The 26,888-nt window shown below is 41.2% G+C and overlaps 1 protein-coding gene across 4 annotated transcripts in view; it reads right to left on the bottom strand.

Annotated features, from left to right (window-relative positions):
* Nucleotides 1-26,888, bottom strand: part of SH3KBP1 (SH3 domain containing kinase binding protein 1) — a 224,657-nt gene that overhangs the window by 178,688 nt on the left and 19,081 nt on the right. For 3 of the 4 annotated variants that reach the window (XM_032182102.1, XM_032182110.1, XM_032182119.1), the window contains exon 2: nt 22,761-22,918. In XM_032182102.1, coding sequence (XP_032037993.1) covers nt 22,761-22,918 — 158 coding nt within the window. Of the gene's footprint in view, nt 1-22,760; nt 22,919-26,888 lie in introns of those variants that run through there. The other variant, XM_032182130.1, reaches the window with a different exon arrangement.

Below are 26,888 nucleotides of genomic sequence, written 5' to 3'. Positions count from 1 at the left end.
GGCAGCCCGCACCGAGCACAAGCTCACCGCAGGTAACCACTCCGAGCGGGTTGCAGGCAGTTGCCCAACGGAGCGGTTTCTCTAAAGCAGAAAGGGAGGAGGAGGAAGTGAGAAGAGGAAGAAGCGAAGACAAGCAACTCTCACGGGTTGCGAGTGCAGCGATAAGGCTCGCAGGGAGTTTCTACAAACTTTTGGAGGAAGCTTTAGAAACTGCCATATCCAAAAGTAGCACGCTGAAAGGTCAAGTAAATGCCACTGTCACTGCTCACCACCGCCCTGTGATGGCCACCCTGAAGTAGGCCCCAGAAGCCCACAGGCCTGGGTTACTGCACCAAGTGAGGCCACCAGGGATGAGAGCTTGGGGCACCCCTCCTGTCTCTCCAGGGCACCCCTCCTGCCTGTCCATCGCCACAGTGGCAGCACGGGTACTGCTGCCAGGCTGCCAGGGCCAAGGCATGCAGGGTCCATATAAATACTAGCGTCAAAGTTGGATTTCATGCAACAATACCCAGACATGCTGACGGAGCTTCCTGGGAAGTTTCCCTTCCAGAAAGGAGGGAATTGAAACCTTAAAAGTTCATTAGGAAGAAAAGAAAGCAAAAAGACTTATTATTTTTTGTACAGGCACCCAGTCTTGGAGACAGAACATGAGGCTTGACAGAGTATGGCTGCTTCCACTGTGTCTACATCACAGGTCACCCAACACGATTTCAGATTTACTGAGGCCTACCATTATGGAAAGTACACAACACATGTTAAACCACTTCAGGCATAGCTTAATGGAAAGCAGGCTTGCATAAACGAAGACATTCACCAGCCTTCATTTCCAGTTCTTTATTAAGTCAGCCAAAATCTTACCCAGGTAAAAGAAAGCAGCGGACATGTCAATCAATAAAAAAGTACCTTGAGGAAGTAAATTTATCACATTAAAAAATGTAAGTCATGATATAAAAATACTTTTAACATTTTATTACTAAGCTTGCTACAAAAATGTAAGCTTCTATACTACAGTAAAAACACAGAAATGAGGAAAAAGGGCTGTTCACTTAAGGCAACCCTTCACTCATAGCTGGAGGTTCACCTACAAATCCAGGTTTATGCTCTCCTTCCTATCTCACTGAACATACCACCAATTTTATTCAAGTGTGATCACAAGCCTACCTTGGATTGTATGCTGAACACTTCAGACCCAGCCCCTCCAATCAGCCCGTACCATAGATCCCTGTCCTACAAATCTAAAATGTGTAGTATTTCCCTACATTCAAGGGAGAATATGCCTTCCTCTTGCAGGCACTGCATTCATTAGCTGTAAATTACACGGGTTATAAGAGGCTAGCCAAGCAGAGTCGTTCATACCAGTCATAGATAGCCCATGTGACCATTTTACAAAGATGCTTACACAGCTTAAATTGTTATGCTTACTCTTAGTATGTGAAGTAATCAAACCACGCAAAGGCATTTCTCACAGTAAACTGTAACCAAAGACCAGCTGTCACAAATGTGGCTAAATAATAGTTACAGGTGTCAAATTCTTTGATGATTTCTTGACACTTCTACAGATTACCTTTCTCCTTCCTCTTCTCCCTTGCATCCATCACAGCAGCCATTAGGCAGAATTGGCATTCAAAGTCACCCAACAGGCCAGACCAAGTTTATTTCTACTTTTATCTTCCATGTGTTCTTCATTTGCCTGAATCTTTAGCATCTCTTTATTCACCTCTAAATTGAAATGTTTTTGATGTAAATGAAGATCAAATCTTCATTTGGAGAAAAACGCTGAATAAAAAAAAAAATCTGTTTGCTTCTTTCACACCAAAGGATGAGGTCACAAGGCTGTTGACAATTATTTTTAAAACAATCAGCCATTCACACAGTGATGTAATCATGCACATTTGCAAAGCTTGATGAAATACAGGCTTGCTCCTACCCAAAGCATCAGGATTGCAGCCATCCTATACAGGCTTGCTCCTACCCAAAGCATCAGTATTGCAGCCATCCTATCAAATAGTTTTCCAGGGTCAATTGCACAGGCCAAAGAGAGATCCTTTCTTCTCCAACCCCTACACTCCAACAGTTATTTCCTAGCCCCTCAGCACACAAAAAATGTGGTATTAACGTCAAATGTATTAAAATTACAGTTTTTCCTGAATCATGTTTATTGACGATAAACACAAGTGCTCCAATCAGTTCTGAAACACAGCCTCTCCAGCTGCCTCCCATTGCTCCCTGTTAGTCTCAGGAGCTCAGCTATCAGCCCCGAGTAACTTTATGCAGCACTGCAGAGAGGGGGAGAAGAATGACTCATCTGTGCCTCTTCCCAGATCTCTGAAGATCAGCTACAGCCTGAACATGAGCAAGAGAACAGTCATTTTAAAAACAAGAAACAGACAACTTTTCAGCTGCTACTCAGGAGTCCAAAAAACAGTGGCAGAGAAACAAACAACTGCTTGAGCTCCAGATGAAAGCAGCCAGACTGGGGGAAAAGATTGTGACAAAATTGTTTGAGGTGTTCAACATCCTGAAATGGTTATATCTATGTAAATGTAGTTAATAACATACCTTATGTTTAGATTTTGTGCTCTGGCACATTCTTTTAAATGTAGATTTAAGAGTAGCAGAGGACATGCAGACATTTGCCACTTCTTTTGGACAACCCTCCTTCAAAAAAAGAAAGAGGCAAACAGGTGGCTGCCAGGGTTCGAGGCATTTCTTAAACTATTAGTCAAGGGCAAATACACAAACCACTCAAGTAGCATAATGTTTCCAAAACTATGTATTTCGAGATCTTTTCTTCACAGCTGGTTTTCAAGAGTTTAAAAACAAGGAAAAACAATATCCACAATACTGCATACTAACTATTTGCATTTTTTTTCCTCATTCTACCAAATCAAAAGAGAAAGAATACTCTACTTGGTTGACATCTTCTAACTAGTGCAATGAGATCCACAGTTTTCTCTGAGTTTCTCTGCTTCCTAGTCCTCATTAAGAAGTATCCTTTATACCAACCCAACTTGTAGTTATTTTCCTTAGGATGCAGGTGTGACCTGCAACTCTGTGCAAGAAGGAGGCCCCTGAAGGTCTCAGACAAGTTCCCAGACAGCTGGACACACTCACTACAGCCTGCGCCTACCAGGTGCTCAGGACTCTACTGTGGTTGAGGTCACTACACCTGTAGCTTCTGGAGCAGATTCCCAGTCATCCTCAGAATGCTGAAAGACATTCAGACTCAGCAAGTGCAAGTTAATGACAGGGTAACTGCTGCCATTCTGCAATGGAGACAAATTTCATAAAAGCTAACATTTTTCAGAAGTGAAAAATTCTGGTTCATTGTTCAAAGTAACAAACAAACCAAACCAAAAAAAAAAAAAAAAAAAAAAAAAATTTAAGCTCTGTACCCATGCTATGTACCTGCTAATATGTACACAGATCTTTTCTATGAAGACCAACACATGCTCTGGTATCTAAAAACGATTTTGTTTAATAAATGTAATGGATCCCTAATGTCTCTGCAAAGATTCAGAAGTGCAAAAAGAAAAGAGTGCAGAGATGATGAGCCACAATTACACGTTTAAAAATTTTATCATCATTTTAGAAATTAATGAAAAAAGTTCCCCTAACACTTCCTCCCATTTCTTTAACATTGGTAAGATAAATTCATGATGCATAAAACATTATAAATCCACTGAGACAAATATTCCCTGAGGTAGGTACTGCATAATACTACCAAGGCTTTCACTACAGCTAACTAATTTAATTTGTGCCCTAGGCTTTGGTGATGTCAATTCATCTATTCCACTTTTACTCTGTTTTAAAAAAGCAAGCAGATCATTTTCTTTGTGAACTCTTTCCTATTAAAAATGAAATAAAATAAAATTGATTACTTAACTAAACATCTTTTAAAGAAGAAACACACTGTGGAGCAAATGTATTTGAGATGACAGGCTATCATATTTGAACAAACATTATTAAAATTACACACCTTTGTGACTCTGCTGGTCATCCCGAGTAGGCTGAAGCTCCTTTTTTCCGTATGAGAAATGAAGGAGTACCAAAAAAAAACCAACTTTGTTCTTGACAGAAGATATTTTCTAAGCTTTCCTACAGAAAATGAGATACTTGTCCAAGATGATCATCATCACCCATGTGATGAATCTTTATCACTTCAAGATTTACCAACTTTTATTGCACTATGTTGTATTCTTTGAGCTGTAGAAGTCTTCTGGGTTAGGTCATTTGTGACAGTAAACTGTGGTGACAGTAAGCTCTTCCATTCAGCAGAATACCTATAAAACTCATCTACAAACAGCTTCTGCAATAAAATACTGCAGCCTTTATCTTACCCTTGTTGCTTTTGTCAGCATCTTCTGAAAAAACAGGGCAGTCAGATTTCCTTCAATACTTCTTGTTACAAGGTTATAAAGAAAACAGTAGAATGATGACCTTTTTTCTTTTTTTTTTTTTTTTTTCAATTGCAGCAGAATTTGGTAAAACAGTCTCCTCTGTCTAGTAGCAAATTATTGTTTACCAAAAGAGCTCTAGCTCACCCACAAACTTCATAAAGCTAATAGGGTAGGTCCTCTGATCACACTACTTACGTGCTCATTTTAGGGACGCTATATTCACATGAACAAGCTATTTGAATCTTTCATGTTTAAACAAACAAAAAACTCCAATCAGAAACATATTGTCTTTAATTGGCTTTGCTTTTGGGATGCTATTCTCAAAAAAAAAAAAAAAAAAAAAAAAAAAAGACAAATAGATTTTATTTCTCTTTGCTTTGGATCATGCTTGAATTTTTACAAACACAATTCATAAAGAATGAAGTTGCTGTTTGCTGTCTGCACTGGTAGTGTTGCACTGAAGAACATTAAGCTTTATGTAGCATCTTTTACATGCGGTGTAACCAAACAGTATGCCAGACTGATTAAATGCTGAAGCTACTATGGTATCACAGAATCGTCTAGGTTGGAAGAGACCTCCAAGATCACCCAGTCCAACCTCTGACCTAACACTAACGAGTCCTGCACTAAACCATATCGCTATGGTAGGCACTAAACAGTTAGCAAAAGCTCTAAGTGATTGTCCTTCTTGAACATTTAGACACATTTAACTACAAGCAAGTATCAGATGTATCAGTAAACTTTTTAGAGGCAAAGTTACATAAATGCATGAACAATTTTAAATACTGCCGTCATTAATTAGTTATTAAGTAGGTATTTTGGGAGAAAGGGAAGGTTACATTAACAGAGGTGTTCAGTCCTTAGCACGCAGAGCTTGGAGCCCTAAGGCCCAAAGTACGTAATAATTAGCTGTGGAACAAAGGCATGCTGTGTTGCTCCAATACAGGGATTCATCAGCTTGGACAAGAACTGAGTCTAGCAGGTTCCCAGGGAACCATTTGTAGAAATGCCTGTCCAAAACTGTAGTCATAAGGACCCCTCTGATCTTACAGATCGCTGACATAAATAACACTGTTGCCACAGAGAGGAAAAGAGAATTTGGAGGAGGATCTTGTTACCTCACCTTAACACAATAAAATATATTTTTACGGATCAAACCTTAAAACTTTAGTCCTTGGGCAACAAGAATTGATTGTGATTAATATAATTTAAAAGAGGGAGATTTCAAGAAAGAAAATGAAAATGAACAGACCCGATAGATATGCCATTTTAAGTGACAATATCAGTCCATGCAGTTTGCAGCATGCAAATTCTGCTGCTGCTAAGAGATTCCAAGAAAATTCTGAGTATGGCCTGGAGAAGGATAAAAGACACGAACATGTACAGAGCTATACAGTAAAATTTCAAAAACAGAAGCATAACTTGAAGAAAATACATCTTACTAATGGCAATATGCAGTGCAACCCAAAGGGAGCCATTCAATTGACTACATGAGCTTTGGATGAGGTCCATGAAGCTAATCCTACAAAACAATAATAATAAAAGACTCCATAAAACACTGCTATACAAATTATTTGTTGGAAATATTTGTCAAGTGAAACCCTGAAAACCTATCTGAGAAACAAACTCAGACAAACTGATTTTGATGAGGCCATCGACTGCAGCTTTAGAGGAGGCTAACTAGGGGAAATCAATATCAAGTCACCATGGCACATTCAAAAAGGCTACAGGACAAAACCTTACAATCATATCTTTCTTTGCCAGTAGACGTTGTCACAGAATACAATTTTTTAATTCAAGATCTCTCCACTGCTTGTGTCAACTGTTCCCATTCTCTGTACAAACAGACACAGGATCCTCTCAGAGCCACTCTGCTTAACCTCCGTGCTCTGCTTCTTAACTTCCTTCCTTCTTCATCCCCTGAACTCTCACTCACCTTGCCACTCAGCCTTCCTACTAACCCTTGGTAAAATAGCTGGAGTAGAGATAGATGGCTTACAAGCAACATTTATGATCTGCTGAGAAAGCCATGAGGACATACTTATTAAAAAAGGGTCACAATTTGAGGAAGAAGATGCAAGAAAAAACACACAAAAGAAAAGAAAGAAACTAAAAGAGCAGAGCAGGTTTGAACATTACTCTACACGTCCTCCACTGTACTTTCACCTTGCTGTTTGTCTTTTGTTCGTTTGTTCATTTGTTTGGTCTAGTGCTGGTTTTTTGTTTGTTTTTAACATCACTGACATTTTTCATCATATTATCCTGGGCTGTGATGCCCTATTCCAGTCTTTTAACCCTAATCCATGTCTTCGCTCCCCAGTCTCTTTCAATCACCCTTCTCAAATTCATCCTTTGTTAGTAATTCAACAGAAACCTTAACACTGCTGTTGACTCTTCAGAACAGCAAGCATGTTGTAGTCATTACAATGTATTTTCTAGACAGCACTGCCATAATTTCACTATTCCTCTATCCTGACTTAGTCTAATAACAGTCTAATACCAGTTTCTTGCAAGTTTGTCCTTGGTTTACAAATTGGAGAGGCAAATATTCCATTTCCAGGTGTAATCTAGATCAGAGTCAATCCTGGCAATGCCTCTGCCAGGCATCCTCAGGGACAAAATTCTACTGCAAGACTTTTTGTTTTCTGTGCTTCCCCCACACAAGTAAAACACATTCAGAATATGGCTGCTGAAAATAAACATTACTTCAAGACAGAACAGGCTGCTCAAATGTTCTAGTCTGAAAAGATCTTCTTCATACAGAGGTTTTTATCTTAGCAGAGCTCTCCATGAATGACAAAAAGAGGAGTGTGATTCATTTGGCAGCCAAATTATTCTAATCACGCCACAAAAGCACATAAAGCCCCATAGACATTGCAATTTTTGTCTTCCACAATCATTCTTCTTTTCCCCTTTCACTCAATCATTTTCCTCTAAATTATTAAATCCTTCTTTCCTCTTGTTACAGTTGGGGAATTCTCTGACTGCAGGAATGAAGGGTCTCATAAGAAAAGGTTATAATTAGCAGAAAAAAGAAAGAGGTTTGTACAGAAAAGATGGCTCTACAGGAACCACGAAATGGGGGCTATTTCAGGTAAATGAAACACCTAGTGCTTACTTCCGTGTACGATGACTTCAACAAAACTCATTCCAGCCTGCATCCCGCTTACCATACAGCATGCAGATGGTTCACTGGCTAACAGGTCCAGTCCACAAACATGCACACCGTGCCAGTAAAAAGCTACATCGGAGAGAAGACCAAAATATACATATAGTAGCTAACGAGACAAGAGCAATCCTGATGGCATGGACAAATCCAAAGGAATCATGAATGTAAAGCTTTAAAAATTAATCTTATAATGGGACAAGTTTCAGAGAACATTATACCCGTTCACAATAGTTAGGAGAAAAAGCTATTAAAAATTACCGTCTGTTTTTCAAAACAACTTGCAGATTTTGCTTCTCATATAATTTTGAGTCCATTTGATAAATACTGGACCATAAATTGAATTAAAGGTTACAGAAAATAAGAGGAAATGGTTAGTTGGGTACCAGATGAGTCAAAGTCAACATACAATAAATACAACAGCGAGGCTTAACCTGGAATACTGTATATCATTCTTTCCCATGCCACATCTGCCCAGCACATGGACATGTGCTGTGAAGAAAATGCAGAGAAGTGCTGCCAGTATTCTCAAGAGAATGAGAGCCTACTTGACATCAGTATCTCAAGCAGAGAGTATCTTAAATGGATTTTTAAGAATAAACAGGACTGATGAAAAACCAACGGGAAAAAAAAGAAAAGACATCCTAATTCCAAGGAGAGCACTTGCACAGAGCAAGAGATAATAAGTGGTCACTAATAAATTTATGCTAAAGTGTAAAGGAGTACTTCTATCCAAAAGATTAAAGAAATTCTCAAGCAGCATTTGCTGGGCACAGCAACAGCAAAATGACTGTTTTAAATATGAAGCTTGATAAATTTATGATACGGCATCTGCCAGATTAAAAGGAATAGAACTGTGACCAAAGAGATGTTTTCCAAACTCATGAATGAGAAAGCAAGAAAGTAAGATAAGGAATTCAATACATGCACATACATACAAACACAGAAACATGTTTAGCAGACCTTTTTTTTTTTGTGAGTAATTTGAAGCTACTTAGAATAGCACTTCTCTCATAGTTGATTAATGTTCTGACACATACACGTTCCTGTATACAAGCTTTTCCAGCAGGTCCTTCCCAAGCACTCTCCTCTGTTGGTTCTTTTACATCAGACCAGGCTTTATATTCAAGAACTCGTCTTGCTGTCTTTTGTACACCACAGATAACTCCTCTCTGTGTAGCTGCCTGCTTTCACAATGGGTTACTTTTGACTTGCAATAAGTTAACATGCCACCTTTTCACAGTTAAAGGTCACTTCAAAGGTTGTAGCATATGGGAAGAAAGAAGGACAAAGAGCAAGGGATATGCGTAAAGGCACAGTCCCCAGAAAGCTAGGCTGAAAAAGTAATAATAATAAAAGAAAAGCAACCAAAGGCATTGGAGTCCATTCAGCCTATTCATATGCTTCTAGAATCACAATTTCATAATGTTGCTAAACCTTCCTTCTTTATTCTTGGCATAAGTGCATGTGTGTGTAAGCAGTGGGAAAGGCATCATATTTTTAATTGGAGTGTGAAAAATGCTGCTCATTGAAAGAAAAAAATATGTAGTTATAATTAGAAGTGGAAACTAAAACCAGCGCTTCACTAGATTATACAGGAAAGGCATCCCTTGTTCACAAGACACAGACTCTAGGTGGGCCCAGAGTCTTATCCTCCACACTTCAGCTAGCGCTCTGTCTACTACTCCATACTGAAATTATCTCTGCAGAGCCAAAGCACTGCGACAGAACTAACTGTTTTTGCAGATTCACAGACTGGTTGAGGCAGGAGGGAACCTCTGGAGATGATCTAGTCCAACCTTCTGGGTTCGGGGCTTGGTCAATTACAGCACGATGCTCAAGGCTCTGTCTGGTTGGGTTTTAATCATCTCCAAGAAGGGAGGCTCCTGAATGTCTCCCAGCAACCTGCTACAGTGTTTGATCAGCTTCACATGAAAACATTTTTTTTTAACATTTAAATGGATGCTGTTGAATTTCAATTTATGCCCATTGCCTCTCATCCTTTCACAATGTACCACTAAGAGGAGTTGGGCTCCTCTTCTTTACTCCACCACACCAGCTATTCAGACACATTCAGAAGATCTCCCTCAGCCTTCTCCTCTCCAGGCTAAACACTCCCATCTCCCTCAGACTCTCCTACGCCAGACGCTCCAGCCCACCACTCATCCTCACGGCCCTCTACTGGACTCACTTCAGGATGTCCATGTCTTTCTTGTATGAGAGAACCCAGAACCAGACACAGCACACCGGGTTTTCTCACCTGTACTGGTCCATGGGGACATTTCTCTCAGGCGTGGGACTTCACACTGCCCTTTGTTCAGGAGGATCCCTCAGAGCTTTTGTCCAGTCTGATGAGGTCTCTCTGAAAGGCAGCACAGCCAGCTGTCTGTCAAGCACTCCTCCCAGGCCCGTATCACCTGCAGACCTGCTGAGAGCACTCTGTCCTATCACCCAGGTCATTAACGAGATGGTGATCGGTATTGGCACCAGTAACCACCACTGCCAGGGACCTGCCTTCAGCAGGACCTCGGGCTGCTGACCACAACCTTTTGAACCCCTGGGTTGAGTCAGGTTTTAATCCACCTCACTGACCATTTACCTAGTCTGCATTTCATCAGTTTGTCAATGAACACAATGCAAGACAGTCAAACTCCTCGCTAAAGCCAACATAAGCAATGCCCACTTCTATCCCCTCCGCCACCAAGTCAGTGAGCCCATCGTAGAAGGTATCCAGGCTATCAGACATGATTTCCACTTCATAACTACAAGATGACAATTCTCAATTGCTTCCTTCTTCTTTGTACATTTGGAAATGGCTTCCAGGAGGTCGCTCTTGAGGCTGGCGTTCCCCAGATTCTCTGTGGATTCGATCATGATTTGGAGAAGACTCCAATATAATCCACCATTTACTCAGTGAATACTGGACCACTGTTTTTTCCCATTGTGGGCAAAGATACCTGAATATACATGGTCTGTTCTGCGCCAAATTTGTACCAAGTCTTTTTCTATTTACTCTGTTTCTTTTCTGATGTAATCTGTGCACCTTCAGCTTTGCTTAGTCACACCTTCATCCTTCCCATCTCGCACGAGATCAACCTAACGCAACACAAGCTGCACGGCTTTTGTCTCTGCACATCAATCCACACAGCAGAGCGGGGCTGCAAAGCAACACGCCACTGAACACAATTTCAGTTTTGTGCTAGCATCGCTACAGTTCTGCAGTGCACGGAAATGCTTCATTAACATTTTAAGCAATGTCGTTGGGTGCCCTAGCTACATTTCCTGTAATGGTCTGTACAGTGGAGCTAGCTTACTATGGGTTAATTTTGAAGAAGCTTTTCCAGATACACTGTAGGTATTTCTTTCACTTAAAAACCCTAAGAAACTGTTCAATCACTGCTTTCCAGGTGTTTCATCTGTGAACAGTTGAATACAAAAGGAAAGTTTATGACAGTGCTTTATAATAAAGCAACAGTTAACTGAATGTTAAATAGATGCTAAAAGATATCGTCCTAGTATCTTACACACCTGCCATTATCATAGTACTTTTAGTCTTTTCACTTGAAAATAAAACCTGGATGCAAACTATCCTGTTTTCTCCCCGTTCACAAAATTCAAACCTTAAGCTTCTCTTCCAAGAGATGAGAAAATATATCAGGTAAGGAGACAGGTGGCTGATACCTACATCCAAGCCCACCTACAGCTAGCTAAGAGGTATGGCTTTATAGATTCCTTGGGGGAAAGGAAAAGAAGATTCAAAAGGGGAAAGGAAGAAAAGACACTGTATTGCAAAAACAAGCCATATACGTTAGAAACAAACAACAACAGGGGATTTCCTAAAACTGCACCTACTTTCAGACTTCCGTCTGGCTCTGGGAGACTGGCACACAGGGCTTGTAACCGAAGCTGCAGAAGCCCCTACCCCTGACACAATGAAAGGAGCTGAACTGGTTTTACTGATTGAGCTTTTACTGGCATAGCCTGTTTGCTTGCTGTACCTGGCTTCACTAAATGACAGTAAAGCAAAGCTGCTTCAGAGCAGCAGCACCCTGGCAATACATTTTCCTAAGACTCTTATTACCATGAGAAAGCAACAGTATAGGCAGAGCAAATGAGACACAAGAACCTATTGCATCTCCTCATCCATAACATTCACAAAGAATGCTTTTGTGTTTTCCTCTGCCGTGTATTTTTGCAGCAGATGATGTTTACACCACTCATGTTCTCATGAAAGGCACACACAAACGGCACAGAAGAAATATTGTCAGCGGCCACTGCTAACATCACGAAAATCAAGCCTGTGTGCCTGTCTTTACTGGACAATCACTATTACGCCGGTGTATTTCTGTACACCTCGAAAAGCACTTGTCATGAATCACTCCTCATTTTCACAAAATCATCACTTGTGCTGCCTTTTACAAGACGTATTTATAAGCATTTCCCTGAGAGAGTATCAGGGATGCAAAAGGTTAGCACTTTGAAGTGAAGCTCAGTAACGCGATGGTATCAGTCTAATGGCAGCACCGTGGTGATAATGCTGTTTCAGGTTCAGATCTCCTCCTGCTAATACGTACCATGCTCCAGTGATGTGAACTTCCCTCTTCTGTCAAGCAGTCTAACCAGCTAATATTAATTAGCCTTAACTAAAAATAAGTGCTTGTAACAGTATTTATCTTTAATTTTGCTGCTTTGCCAGATCTGATGAGGGGATAGGGAGCCTGAGAACCTCGTCAATTCTGCCAACAACACAATCTAGTAGGAGATAGCAATTTAGCCTCTCCCTGCAAATCTTGTTTTCACTTTATGAATGCCTGAAAACATCACTAGGAAACAAATACATTTGTTATCATTCATTAGGAAAAGCTGAAGGTGATAGTTGTTAAAACTCAAATCCCATCTCCCCGTCTGTGCCTCCACATACATTTTTCAGTGGTAGCTGAGCAGCTCATTTTAGTAAAGACAGGCTCAAAGGCATGACCCAGAAATCCTTCACTGAGATAACCAGTCTTTAAATAAATTAAAAAAAACACTCTCTAACGAAGCTGTAATAATATTTTCTCGAATTCTTTACTGTGCTGAGCATCATGGAGCTGCAATTTGACAGCAGTGGTACAGAAACTGAGGAACCACGTTACCAACATACTACAAGCAACTGAAGGCGTAAGTAAGGAAGCTCTGAAAGTTCTTCAACCCTGTATCTTGAATGCTCAGTTTCATGAGCTAATCAAACCTACACAGAAGCTGCTGTGTGGGGGAGTGGGAAGAGAAGGGTAGCATCTAATGGAAACATGCAAAGTGTTAGAAACTCAACAGGAGTAGAGTACACTCAGTTTAAAGAGAGCAAACAAAAATTATGCTTTTATAAATACCTGAATGCTCACTAATAAAACAATGAAAACAAAAAAATCCCAGCAGAAAGAAATGGGGATCAGTATTATAGGGTGTCACTGCAACTGTCCCCAAGGTTCAGGTGGGCAACCAACATACAATCTACTTCCCTGTAAAAGTTTGTTTCTGATGTAAAAGATCAACATTATTCAATTGCTCAGTGGAGGGGAAAAAAAAAAAAAAAAGGTTGAATTAATGAATGAGATCATAAAATATATTTCCTTTCTTTATTTCTGGTTTGTAAAACAAAACCCTGTTTAAAAATCATTTCAGTACCTTAACTTGCATGTTTTAGATCTAATGTCTGTTTCTGCACACCAAATGCAAGCACACACTGTGTATGTCTACTCTAGGCACACACATGTATTGCTGAAGACATTTTGAGAAGGGTTATGTCCAATGGTTTAATGAGGCATTCCCCTCCCTTACTCAAAATTCTCCTCTGACGTGGGTTGGGCTGTATCCTCTCAGTCATTCCATTAACTTCAGCAAACTACTTGTATGGGGAAGTTGTTTCTGTACGAGAGTTTTTAAAGGATCTGCCCTTAGCCGTTCAGTTCAGGAGGTCTCAAAGTACAGTCTTCATTCACGAAAAAATCCAGGTGATGCCTCACAGCAGGATAGCATAAATCTTTGCTCTTTCCAGGACTTTAGTTTAATCGTTTTATACATTTGGAAAATGTCAGCAGCAAAGAAGGTTTGTTTTTGACTTATCATCAGTATTTGTGACAATCTGTTCATGAGAACTGATCAACGCCACCATAGGCTTTCAGTCACTTTCAATTTGAAAGCGCAGGTTCCACCGAATCAAAGAAAGGCAAAGACATAAAAGTGCACCCAGCACAGGGCAACAAGAATCAACCGAAGGTCGCGACATGAAGTGGTGTGGGAACGCAGGAGAACAACAAAGCATGTGCCCTTTTGTATGCGTGCAACACTACATTTCAGGTGGTTGCACTTGTCAGTACTTTTTTCCATGAAACTAACTGTACAGAAAACTTTCAGCTAAAGAAGTAAACCTCTCTAAAACCAAAGTGAAGCATTAAAGAAATTGTTGAAAGCTTCATTGCGATGTATATGTCGTTTTTTGATGGGTTTTGGATTTATTTATTTTTAATTCAAGGTATTTAACATGGTGGTTCTGTGTGATAATGATTTTTCACCTATATTTCTTTAATGCAACCCAGGAAAGCAAATAACTCAGCTCTTTTTAGAAGGACTTTTAGATAAGGAATAGGTTAAATTTTGTCTTTGTGCTTGATGATAACATAAAATTGAGACATACGACATCAGAGAGGGATAAAGAAAAGATAAAGAGTTGAAATAAAAGATTAAGAGTTGCATACTATCTTTTTCTAACTCACCATAGATATTAGGCACTCAAGTGGGCCAGTGATTTGGCAACAGGTGTTGGCACTGTAAGAGCCACGTCTCTGAAGTGCCATGGCCATGTAAATGCAGATCATGTGAGAAACATGAAGGAAGATGGCAGCCTGCTCGCATGCTGGCAGGGTGCTGGAGCCAGCATGATAAAGAAACTCAGGCTGAGCTTCCAAAATCAAAAAAAACTTCAATCAACCATAAAGCTGATGAACATAGGTCCCAAAAGGACCGGCCAAAATAATTGCAACAACCTGTAACTATAAGGCATCATGACAATTATCAAAGATGTCTCTGTTCTGGAGAAGTTTTCTGCTGGCAGGGTGTTTCTAATCAGGGTTTTTGATAATAATTGCCCATAGCCTCTGGACAGGCAAATGCAAGCTGTCTTGAAGAACCGGAGTATTGAGTTAATCTTTCAAAGGCTGCAGTAGGTCCCAGTGCAGCAAGCAAGAGAGAAATCAAAGTTCTTCTAAGCAGCACATGAATACACTCGATACTTGCACAGTCTTGAATGACTTGTGATGCATTTATGTCTCTGAATATTCTCAGGCAAAACAAATACCACCAACACAACAAACACCACCACCACCAAACAACAACAAAGGCACACATCATTACCATCTTCTGCAAAAATGCCAGCCTTGCCTTTTTCCTCCCCCCTGGGTGCAAGGTATGCACGTCTCAAAATGTATGCTCCACTTGTTTCTGCCCTTCCTTCCCTCGCCACCTTTCTGACACTCAGTATCCATCACTGAACAGGCAGTCTGAAGCCAGAGTAAATAACTCATCATGTTACATGATGGTAGTTTACTTGTACCTTTGTCTTTTCCAAGGTTAACTGAATGACTACCACACTGTCCATATATAAAACAATGATACATTTCATACAGCTGTAACAGAGCCAAAAAAGTGAAGATAAAGATACTCACATATACTCACCCTTTCCAGCTCTGAAGAGAACAGCATTTGCTGACCATAAACCTAAACAGCTCTAATATACTCTCTCGCATAATAATTTCAGTACTAGCAGCAGGGAAATTTTCATAAAGGTTAAATAACTGTCTGACGGCAGGAGATGGGGGACCCTTTAAGGACCTGGTCTCCAGCATCAGCTTCCCAGGTGCCTTTCTAAAGATGCTAGGAAGGTACAGCACTTCTGTATGTATAATTAAAATAATTTTTAAAAATGCACCACTAACAGCACTAATCAGCCCTCCCTCCAATCACACACACTTACTGTTCAGAAATTACCGTTCTTGATCAGGACAGGCATATTCAGAAGAAAAAAGTATCACCAAATCTTTATAAAAACAGTTAGTTTTACAAACCTAGATAACTTTCTTTTTCCTACATGTCCCTCTTGCTCTCATCTTCATTCTTACTTGTTGCGAATATTACTTAACATTTAAGTAATTCAAAATGAAAGACAATTGTAAGATGCAGTCAGGAGGCAGGCTGGCATGGTTCTGATGGAGTAAGTGGAACATTTGTCAGAGCGAGCTTCAATGCATGCACAACTCCTCCTGATTAAGATTAGAAAATGCTGCAGCCACACCACAGGCATCCAGAATATTGTTTCTCTTATGCTCTTATGCAAACAACCATTAAAAACATCAAAATCAGGTAATGTTTCCTAAAGTTGAGTCGAACCATCTCAGGGCTACGTGTTTAAATTGCAAGAAAATGTGGAAGCATCAGCAAGTATTCTCATGCTAGCTTCAAACAGCAATGGGACTGGACTTCAATTCAGTTTCTAGGAGCTTGTGTTTTCTCTTACTCCTAGAACTCTAACAGAGTTCTTTGGTCCTGTTGGGAAAAATCCAAGAGACAGATGTACTCTCTGTAAGCCCAAAACTGTGGAAGGCTGTCTAATGAGACTTGTATGCAAATGCTGCTAAGCATCTCCATGGGTTTTACCTACAAAGAGTTTCTTTTAACAGCCTGTTCTATCAGCAAGAACAATTGCCAAAACAAATGTAAAAATGAATCAGCCCAAAATATATAGATTACTAACATACCCACCCACACATAAACATGCTACAGAGAAAATAAAAACACCTGGAGCTTGGGAAGTTGCCAGAAGAACAGCACTGGCTTGAAGAGAAAGTGGAAGGTCAGGACACCTCGTCTTTGCCTCCCAACATTTTAGGACTAGGTTGGAGAAAAGCCATCAATGCTACAATCCTGCCAATTCTCTAAGTCTTTATGAAAAAACAGGTTTTTGTCCTTGTTTCAAGCTCTGATTTCGTTTTTTCTCCTGCTCACGGCTTGGAGCGTCAGGAAGGGGAACAAGAGGAAAAAAAAAAGAAGTGTTTAGTTTCCTTTTTAGTATGAAATAATGTTTTTATTTATAATTTAAGCAATAGCACATTTTAAACAGAAATACTCTACTGTGGTTTTCTTAAGGATACAAAATACAAACCTGAGCAAAACCAGAGAATAATTTAGTTTCCTTAATATATCAATTTGTACTACCTACACTGAATTATCCTACCATTGAATCACTATGATGTGTATTTAAATAAGGGGGTTTCTTTTTATAGTTTTTTAAATATCAGCAATTACAACACAGACTAAAGAAATGCTGCTGGAAAGAATGAAAAGCAACACCTTTTGTTTTCAAATTCTTCATTTTTCACCAGCCCTATCAATATTCAATAAAATTAAGCCACTACCTTTTCAGAAAGTCATTTTTTTGCTAATAATGAATGCAAAATAACGTACTGGTCACTAAAAGCTAGTAAAAGTGCTGAAACTTCACGTGACCATGTGTCCGCTGCATGCCTGCTGCACACATTTAACATGCTCTTCCTTCTGCATCGTTCACAACATCTTCAAGCTGCTTCCCACAAAGCCTGCAACTGCTGACAGCCTCCAACAGCGACCCTTCCTTCCTCTCCGCTCCCCCTCCTGTTTCTCCCTGCCTCAAAGCCTGGCATCAAAGCACATCCAACCAACTGATTGCCATGGGACAGCCAACACCGCACCTGCCCCCCGGAGAAACATATGGGACCCATTCTGCTGCTGACCGTGAAAAAGCTCTGCAAGGAGCACGGCTGCCTTCCCACCCAGCTGGGAGCAGCACCAGTTCCCCACGATGGGCAATGGGAAGGAGCCTCTGTGGCTACCAGGGAGCCTCACATCACGTCCAGACCAAGCACCTAGGGCAGCTGCCTCTCTGGGAGCATCCCCACCTCCTCTGAAGCCAGACAAACAGGTCGAGGTGTGGCGTTATTTGTATCATGCCCTCAGCACCCAGCATGGCCCAGAGGCATTTTCGCTGCTGTTGAATTCCCTTTGAAGAACCGAGCGCTGCCGAGTCAGTCCTCTACTGTGCCACCTCGGTACAAGACCACCTTGGTGGATCTGTGTCTTTCGAGGTGTGGGGGTAAGGGGGAGGCTGGAAGAGAGAGAAAGACTTCATTCTACTAGTTTTCCTTTCACCACTGCAAAATTAGTAACAGCAGCAATAATAAATACCGCGTCTGTGATGCTGTGCTTCTCACCAAGACGTCTTCATTGCTGTTGACAGAAACAAAGGCTCAAAGGTACAACGTTTTCACATGGTGGAGCCTATCGGAAAGTTTCTTTCACCAGTTCTATTCTCCTGTATTTCACCATGAGGATAACAATGGTCTCAGTGGTTTAATGGTCATAGCCAGGATTTGGAATAAGAAACTAGGACTCCTGGCTCTCATTCACAGGAGAGCAGAGCAGCTGGAACAACACAATCTGAAATGTTTCCTATGGACAAGTACTTAGACAGCATTCTAGGTAAGATTTAAAACAAACAAACAAACAAACAGTAATTGAATTGCCAATTCCTGCTAAGTATATAAACAAAAACAAACAAACAAACAAAAAACACCTGTAGGAATTCACTGGTCCATAAAGAAACTATCTTTTCAGGTACAGACAGAAATAACACTGTCTTCCCTGGTCTGTATGTCATCCCAATGCCTCAGCAGCTGCCATAACTTTCAGAAGTAGCTACTTCGGCCAAGCTGAGCAAGATGTTGCTGAATTGATAGCATTCAGAGTACTCAGGAGGGCAGCAAAGATGATAAGAACATGCAAGCCCCAGAGGAAAGGCATGAACAGTGGTACCAGTGGCAAAGCAGGAGGGAAGGATGATGAGAAGAGGACGATTCTCTGACCCGATGGGCACCAAGCAGCAGCCAGAGAGACAAATTACAGATGTGCAGGCTCCGGCATGCACATAGGACAAGTTTTAAGGAAGCCCTGAGAGAGGTTGTAGGAAAGGCCTAACAGGGATTGGCAGTACCTTCTCCACAAATAGGGTGCATGGAGGCAGAGGAGGTAAAATAAAAGATGGATTTCTGCAAGGAGTCTCCCTGTGCTTCACTCATGATCCCCTGGAACCTCTGGCTGGTTGAAAAGGTTAAAAAGAAAAAAAGAAAAACAAAAGATGAAGAGAAGAAAATTAAATAGCTAGCAAGGAACAGATAAGGATCTCCGCTGGGTATCTATGATTCAGCACGAACAACGCCCCTGACATTCTCCAGCTGATGTGCAAAACGATACTGTGCTTGTACAACCAACAGAGCCAGGCTGCTGCTCTGACCTGGAGCAGCCGCAGAGGCGCACAGAGCCCCTGCACAAACAGCACAGTGCACTGATCCTAAAAAACCGACCAGGCACTGCAAGTTCAAAAACAACAACCCCACTTCTGGCTAATTTGAAAACGAATTTCACCACCGCCCCAGTTGTGCCAGCCCTGTTTGCAGGTCCCCCGGAGTACGGGCAAGATTGAAGGTCGTCATATGCAGCTGTTCAGTTTACCGCTGTAGCACTGCCTAATCCGACACAATGGGCTTTGTAAATTAAAACAGGCAAGGATGGCTCTGCACCACAGCTTCCTGCTTTCTACATCTTCGCCTGCTATCAGCAAAATCTGCCTCAGCTGCTGTTGTACCTACAAACGCAGTTTTACACTGCAGTGCAAGCTTACAGGCGGAATTTGTTAAAACAAGACCAGGAAAACCAACGACAACAATCACAACAGACCCCCATCTGTCTCCTAATGGCATTTCTTAAAGAAATACAAGAGGAAAAAAACAAAAGATCTAATAAACGTCATTCATGTTTACGTAATTTTCTGGTTACAAAAGTACAGATTTTGGGTTTCATGTTGAAGTTTTCAAGCCAGAAAGATACAGCAAGCTAACTTTACACCATATAAATGAAACACTGCAATCACACCTGCTTCCTCCTCCTCTTTTAGACTGTGTAATTAAAAGTAAAGCAGATAACCAGCACCAGTACAGAACTCTCCACTCATTCATACTTATCTTTCTCTACTCAAAAATGGAAACAGAAAAAGATGACGACCAGATACATATTCCATACACTTCTTATGATAAATTCAGCATCAGTATTTCTAACAAAAACAGGTATCTACAAAGGCCGACAGTGGGAAATTCAATCTTAAAGACAGAGAAAGATTAGCTGCAGACTAATCGGCAGAGAAAAGTGAGAGAGAAAAGAAATCCCAAATACCTTTTCTGTTACACCTTGCATACTGAATTGCGGAGTGTAAGAAGATTATAAAGCTGTAGATGTGTGAGTGTGTGTGTGTATAAAAATATTTAAAATTCAGAGCAGTTGTTTTGCAGATTCAAGAACAGGAAGCACCTCTGACAGAACTTCACAGTGAAAATCCCCTGAGAAAGATTACTGCATATATACTGCATACACATCATTGCTACCTCCCCTTTTCCTCTTTCTCACATCTGTCTTCAGACATCTCCTCTTCACTGGTCTCCTAATTCGCATTTTTTCCTGTGGAATTTAAAACCATTTTTGCTCCAGGCAGCTCCAAAAGTCTTTTCCACCTTGTTGTGTAGCACTTGAAAAATAGTGCTTGTTTGTTTGTTTGTTTTTTTAAATAACAGTTCATGTTCATTTATTTTAACGTTATTTCTGATTTGTTCATCTCTTCTTCCAAACTGCATTTCTTGAATCAATGAACACATGCTAACCAGGACCACTCAGGCCTGTTGACTATTTTACTCAGTGGTTTCAATCCAGCCCAAACATTCACTTTTTGTAAAACCCAACAGTTCCTGAGGAATGTCACAATGAATTTGTTCTAAAAGAAAAATCAAATCAGAGGAAGGAAAAGCTGTATTACATAAGAAATGACTCCCTCCACTTGAAAGAAGAATGCAAAGCACCTCGAGAATTTCCGTAGCGATATTTACCTCTAAATAACTTTCTCAAGTAACTACTCTTGCAACCAATTCTGATAAGTAACGGGAATTTGGAGTTGCTGGAGTTGCATTCAACTCCACCACTCGTCTGTAGTCGACTTTTTGTCCGCCTCTCTGTTACCCTCCTGACCCAAGAGAACAGCTAGGTTCCCTGCAATGGGGCATGAGCTGACTGCTGGGGAGCCCAACTCTGCAGGCACACGTTAAAAACTGTTCATAACTAAAAGAGAAAGTTTGCAATTACTCACAATCTTAATGAAAGGAATGATTACACTCAACAAACTTTCTAATGGGAGCGCTGTTATGGTTAAATATAGTTCCCCACGTAATAAGGCTATTTCCATGAGAAAAACTGAAGAACAATTACGTTTTTCCACTCAAGACAGTCACAAACTAACTACACTTTTAGGAAGTCTGTATCTTCTACTGCACGTTTCCTAACTTAGAGAGGGAATGATCAACTATAAAAAATATATTTAACTTTGCATTCAAGCAAGATCTCATAATGAGGAAGAATTTAATGTGGTTTTTACTTCCTTAGAAAAGAGCTGTAGATGCTAATTTAAGAAAGAAAAAACAACTTTGGGAAAACAAATAGTGATATTGTATGTGAACACAGAATGCAAGACATTTATTGTTGCTTTAGAATTTCCTACTGAGAAAAATCGATTTATTTTTTAATCATTTGATTGGACACCACAGCTTGAAGTAATTTTGGAAAGAACTGGCCTTAAAAATTAGGTATCAAGGCGGAGAACTTGCAAACCATCATACAGAGTATGATATTTTCATAACAGAAATTCTTAGGCCACATTTACTTAGGACACTAAATCCAATGCCTCCTAAAATCAGCAGCAAATTTCAAATATCAGCCAGGAAAAAAAAAACTTAGAGAAAACCTGGTTTTATCCCAGAGAACCTCCCAGTCTACCAAAGTTCAAACAGAAAAATATTATCGATATACAGTGAGTCCCAAAGTGTGAATTTTCAGAGATTAGCAAGAACTGGAGTATCTGTTTTGCCCTTCCACTCCCTTTCATCTCTGTGAGCCTCTGACTTCCTCATTTTCACTGCTGGCTGACAGACACAGAGCCATTCCTTATTCTTGGCAGGACAAGAACGGGGGTTAGGATGAGAGTATGTTTGTCCCCATTGCAACTCCTGAGGCTCTCATGCCTCCCTGCTACAGGGTCTACAAGTTTGCCAACAAACCACCTCCACGAAGTACCTTGATGTAGGGAATGTTACTGAAGAAAAATAAAATAACTTCATTACGTGTATGTGTACAAACACACAACAGGCAAACACAGAAGAAGAAAAATGATATTTATACCCTTGGAAAGGGGAAAGGCCCAAAGATCCTCTGAAACTACAGTAACAGATTAACATAAAACACATTTATGTAGTTTATTGTAGTTCTTCCTCTCTGCTCCGTACCTGGAGAGCTAAGTTGACAGAGGTTTGCAGAAACTAACAGCCTAGGTCTGCAATGACAGATCAAGGAGCCCCAGAGGTACTACCAGGTAGTCTCCTATGTGCTAATAGGTAGTCTCACATGTACAGACATGCACAAACACACAGAGATGCCCAGTAAAATATTCTTTTTTTCTAAAACTTCAAATGGCTTTTCTAAAATCAGTATTATTGCAAGTTATTTGGCACATTACATGAAATACAAAGTAATGGTATATTTTTTAGTTTTTTTTTAGACAATCATTTAGCAACAAATCCACTTTAATTATTCCCAACTAGTTTAACCATGAATAAATATTCACATAAAGCTTCTATAAGACCTAAGAAAGCACTCTAGAGAAGAAGCAGCAACAGCTACAAAGAGAAAATACTGCAAATGCCATGGAAGAGACTGTAGACTCACTGTTCAATTCCTTTTGACATGTGGGTTGTTCTAGAATAATCACTTTGCTCACAGACAACACAGACAAACGCAACCACTGAACAGTGCAGACATGCAGGGGTAGCTACTTTTATTTTCAGGATATCGATACTATGCTGTCTTTACAAGAAATCAATCTTTTCTTTCTAACACAGCCTCAGTGGAACACTGTATTGCAATACAATATGGTTTGGGATTTAAGAAATGTTATGATATCAAGTCCAATAGTTAGTCTGAACAGCATAGTACACAAAACGTATACACACAACACGAGAACAGTTCCACTTTGTACTCACTCTTACAAAGTTGTCAGGGAACAAACCTCTTCTGCCTTTGAGCTGTCCTTCCCACCAGCCTCCATCATCCTTCTTGATATTGGTGATTATGTCACCTACAGTGATCGTCAGCTCATCATCATGTTGAGCTTTGTAGTCGAATTCCACGATCGCCTCCACTAAAAGAGAAACACACATATTGCATAATTACTGACTGTCCGTTTAAGCTTCCAAGCCTTTAGAAGGAATAAGAAAACAAATCCAAGTATAGATTCACAGCACAAGTAACGCATCCCCTTTAAGCAAGAGAGCACATTAACTAGGCAACACGTAACACTAACATTTCTGTGGATAACTGCTACGTGGGGAGGCCAAAAAAAAGAAAGCATGGGAATGCCCATCACAGCAAAGGACACGAACAGCACACACTTTTTCTTTACTGTTTAAAAGAAATCAATTTGTGCAGCTTCAGCAGTATCTGCTCTAGCAGCATTACCAAGTTTAGTTTTATTTCTCGGAAAACGTTTTAGCCTTTGTTCGTGGGACTTCTAAAACGTTTTCTTTCTGAATAGATTCCAGAAGCATTCCAAGCCACTGCACCTACTGTGCTAGATACATCACTACTGACCTAAAGAGCATTTATCAAGACTTTTTTTTTCCTGAGTTTTGCTGTTATTTATACAGAAATGCAAAGTTGTGCTGCATGAATATGTTCTCACAGGGTTTCACCAATAGGATAAAAATTTACTTTCACTTGTGATTATGCATCAGAGGATGTGAAGATGAAATACTCCCGCTGCTCTGAGTGTCTGCTAACAAACAGAGGTGCATTACAAGCTCACTACAATTACATGGTGTGTCCTTGTCTTTTCCTGGAAGGAGTCTTGAAACCATACACACAATACATTATATACCACAGAGTCACTGTAAAAAATTAGGGAAGTCATAAAGACAGAAAAAAATCATTTGAAGAATCAAAAATAATGTACCAGGAGTATTCAAGGATGGTAGCAATGGTTATATTTAGTGGTTCATCAAATATTCAGTAGGAGGAGCCTGACTAGTGAGGTAAAGGACAGCCATATTCATAATGCCTTCCTCCTGTTTCCTTCAGTGGAAAACCATGTGCCAGGATGTTCCACCAAACATTTCACACTCCAACCATTGAAACAGAAAAATGAGAGCAATGTGCATCTGCTTTCTACAGGAATGATTGTGCTGTGCAAACCCTGCAAGACCTGGCCATCAAAGAGGCAACGCAGCTCACAAGGCAAAGCTAACTACTGCACCACAGACAGTAAAAAGGTTCTGCCTAAATAACAGAAGCCCCAAGGAGTACACTGAATTAAGCTGACAAGAAAGCAGAGTTATTCCTTTCCACCCCCAAAATGTCACAGAGACAATGCTGAACATCCTCCTTCCTCCCCCAGAGCCTGCAAGTCATAGCTAAAAGAGTGTTCTGACTCGCAGCTACACCCCAGGCACGAGGCTACAGCTGCTATTTACCTATTGCTTCTTCTATGAAGCCCAGAAACATACTAAAACCACAGACAAGCATCTTGTGATGTTCACAAAAGGTCTGTTAACTACACAATGAAAAGCAAAAGAGAAGAGAGCGGCACAACACAAGATGGCATGCAAATAGGACTTGAAAAATTTACCACTGAAACTTAAGATACTCAGGCTGGAAGCTGCCTCTGAGGGTCCCTAGTTCAACTTCTTGGTCAAAGCAGAGCTAGCTCTGAGGCCAGACCTGACTGCCCAGGAATTAGTCCACGTGGATCCTGAAAATCTCCAAAGACACAAGCCCACCTGCCATGCACGGCTGCGAAGGTCCTGGCTCCATCTCCTTAATAACCTCCCTGTAGGTGTTGTAAGGTTGTTATTAGGACCTCCTAACTCTTTGTCAGGCTTTACAACTGGAGTTTCTTAAACCTCAGATCCCTCCGCTATTTTGTGCGCCAGTTGTATCACTTGCAGTCTTGTGGAGAGTGCAGTGTACTGCCTGCTCTGGTCACTGATAAAGGTATTAAACAGAGCAGGTCCTGGCACAGCTCCTGGTGCTACTCCATTTATCACCAGAACACAGGTAGAGTACAACACATTTACGCTCAGATTGAGGTTGGAAGACACCTCTGCAGATCATCTAGCTCAAATCTCCTGACTCAAAGCAGAGACAACTTGAGCGCAGATTGCTCAGGGCCTTGTGCAGTCAGGCTCTGAGTAATTCCAAGGATGGAAATTGAAGTGTTCAGTCACCTTTAAAGGTAAAAAAAATGTTTTTGTATGGTTAAATGGATGTTGCTGTATTTCAATTTATACCCATTGCCTCTTATCCTTTCACTATCTACCACTAAGAGGAGCTGGGCCCCTCTTCTTTACTCTACCACACTAGGTATTCAGACACATTCAGAAGATCCCCCTCAGTCTTCTCCTCTCCAGGCTAAACAGTCCCACCTCCCTCAGACTCTCCTATGCCAGACGCTCCAGTCCACCACTCATCTTCATAGCCCTCTGCTCCAGGATGTCCACGTCTCTCTTGTACGGGAGAACCCAGAACCAGACACAGCACACTGGGTTTTCTCACCAGAAAGAAGTACCAGAGAAGGGTCACCTCCCTCATCCTGCTGGCAACGATCTGCCTGGTGCAGCTCTGGAAGCTCTCAGCTTACTTTGCCACAAGGACACCTTGCTGATTTGGGTTATCCTTGGTGCCCACTGGGTCTTACTCACCAAGGCTGCTTTCTGGCCAGGTAGCCCCAGCCCATACTGCTGCATGAGGACATTTCACTCAGGTGTACGACTTCACATTGCCCTTTGCTCAGGAGAATCCCTCCAATAGATACCAGCATGGTTGAAATCCCTCACGAGGGCCAGGGTCTGCTAACATGAGGCTTCTTCCAGCTGCCTGAAGAAGGTCTCACCTACCACTCTTCCCTGTCTGTAGAGACACCACGACAGCATCACTTGCGTTGGTCTGTCCTCTAACTGTAACCAACAAGCTCTCAGTCCATCATCTGTCTCACAGTAGATCTCCACACATTTCAGCTGCTCTGTTGCATAAAGGGCAACTCTCCTTCCCCACCTTCCAAGCCTGCCCTTCTCAAAGAGCCTGTACCTACATATCGCAGCGCTCCAGTTGTGTGAACTATCCCACCATATCTCCATGACCTCAGTGAAATCACAGCTCTGCAACTTCATGCAAATACGTAATTCCTCTTATGAGTGCCCCATGCTAGATGCATTAGTGCATCTAGACAGACATTTCAGAGAGGCACCCAGCCATGCTGACTTCCCAGACAGACTATGAGAGCTTTCCCTGCTCTTTGTGCTTGGGGTGGGCCCCCTTCACTCCTGTTTTGTGGGTTACAAGGTCCCTGCTGCTTGCATCACTCCACACATTTGCTTGCCAACACAGTCCTTCACTTCCTCACAGGATTGTTGGTCATCTTGCCCCTTCCACACCACTAATATTTTAAAGCTCTCCTCATCTGGTTGGCCAGCCTGTTAGCAAAGATGGTTTTGACCTACTTAGGTGGATCCCATCTATTTCAAGCCACCCTCAGTCCTCAAAGAAGGTCCTATGGTCATAAAACCAAAACTGTTGCTGACACCAGCTACACAACCAATTGCTACCTGCAAGATCCATCCACCTCTTGCCATATCCTTCCCCCTCACCAACAGGATCAAGGACAAAACCACCCAGGCCCCCATGCCCTTCACCATCAGCCAGAGCAACACAGACACAACCAACAGTGCAGACCACGACTGGCAGCATCACTGGAGTCTATGTGGAAGAGCAGCAGAGCGTAGAAGCCTGAGGGCCAGACAGGCCTTGGCAGTCTTTCCACAACATTTTGGACCCCAGCCACTGGCAAGCAGCAAACCTCCATGGATGACAGTTCAGGTCAGCAGATGGGAGCCTCCACTCCCCACAGCAGGGAATCTCCCTACTGTTATCTCTTGCAGCTTTCTCCTGGTGGCTCAGGCCTAGCCAGGTTGGGTGCTCCCCTGGTCTGAGCTTTCACTGGTCTGAGCACTGCGTCTTCTAGAGAAGACTGTACAAGTTACACAGTTCTCGACGGTTTCACTTTCTTATGAATTATGTTCTGTCCTTTATGAAAAGAGAACAAAAAGTAGAACAGGGCT

This window comes from Aythya fuligula, chromosome 1, assembly GCF_009819795.1.
Source record: "Aythya fuligula isolate bAytFul2 chromosome 1, bAytFul2.pri, whole genome shotgun sequence".
Classification (NCBI taxonomy): domain Eukaryota; kingdom Metazoa; phylum Chordata; class Aves; order Anseriformes; family Anatidae; genus Aythya; species Aythya fuligula.
The sequence above is the reverse complement of the archived record's forward strand: the minus strand, read 5'-3'. Positions and strand labels throughout refer to the sequence as shown.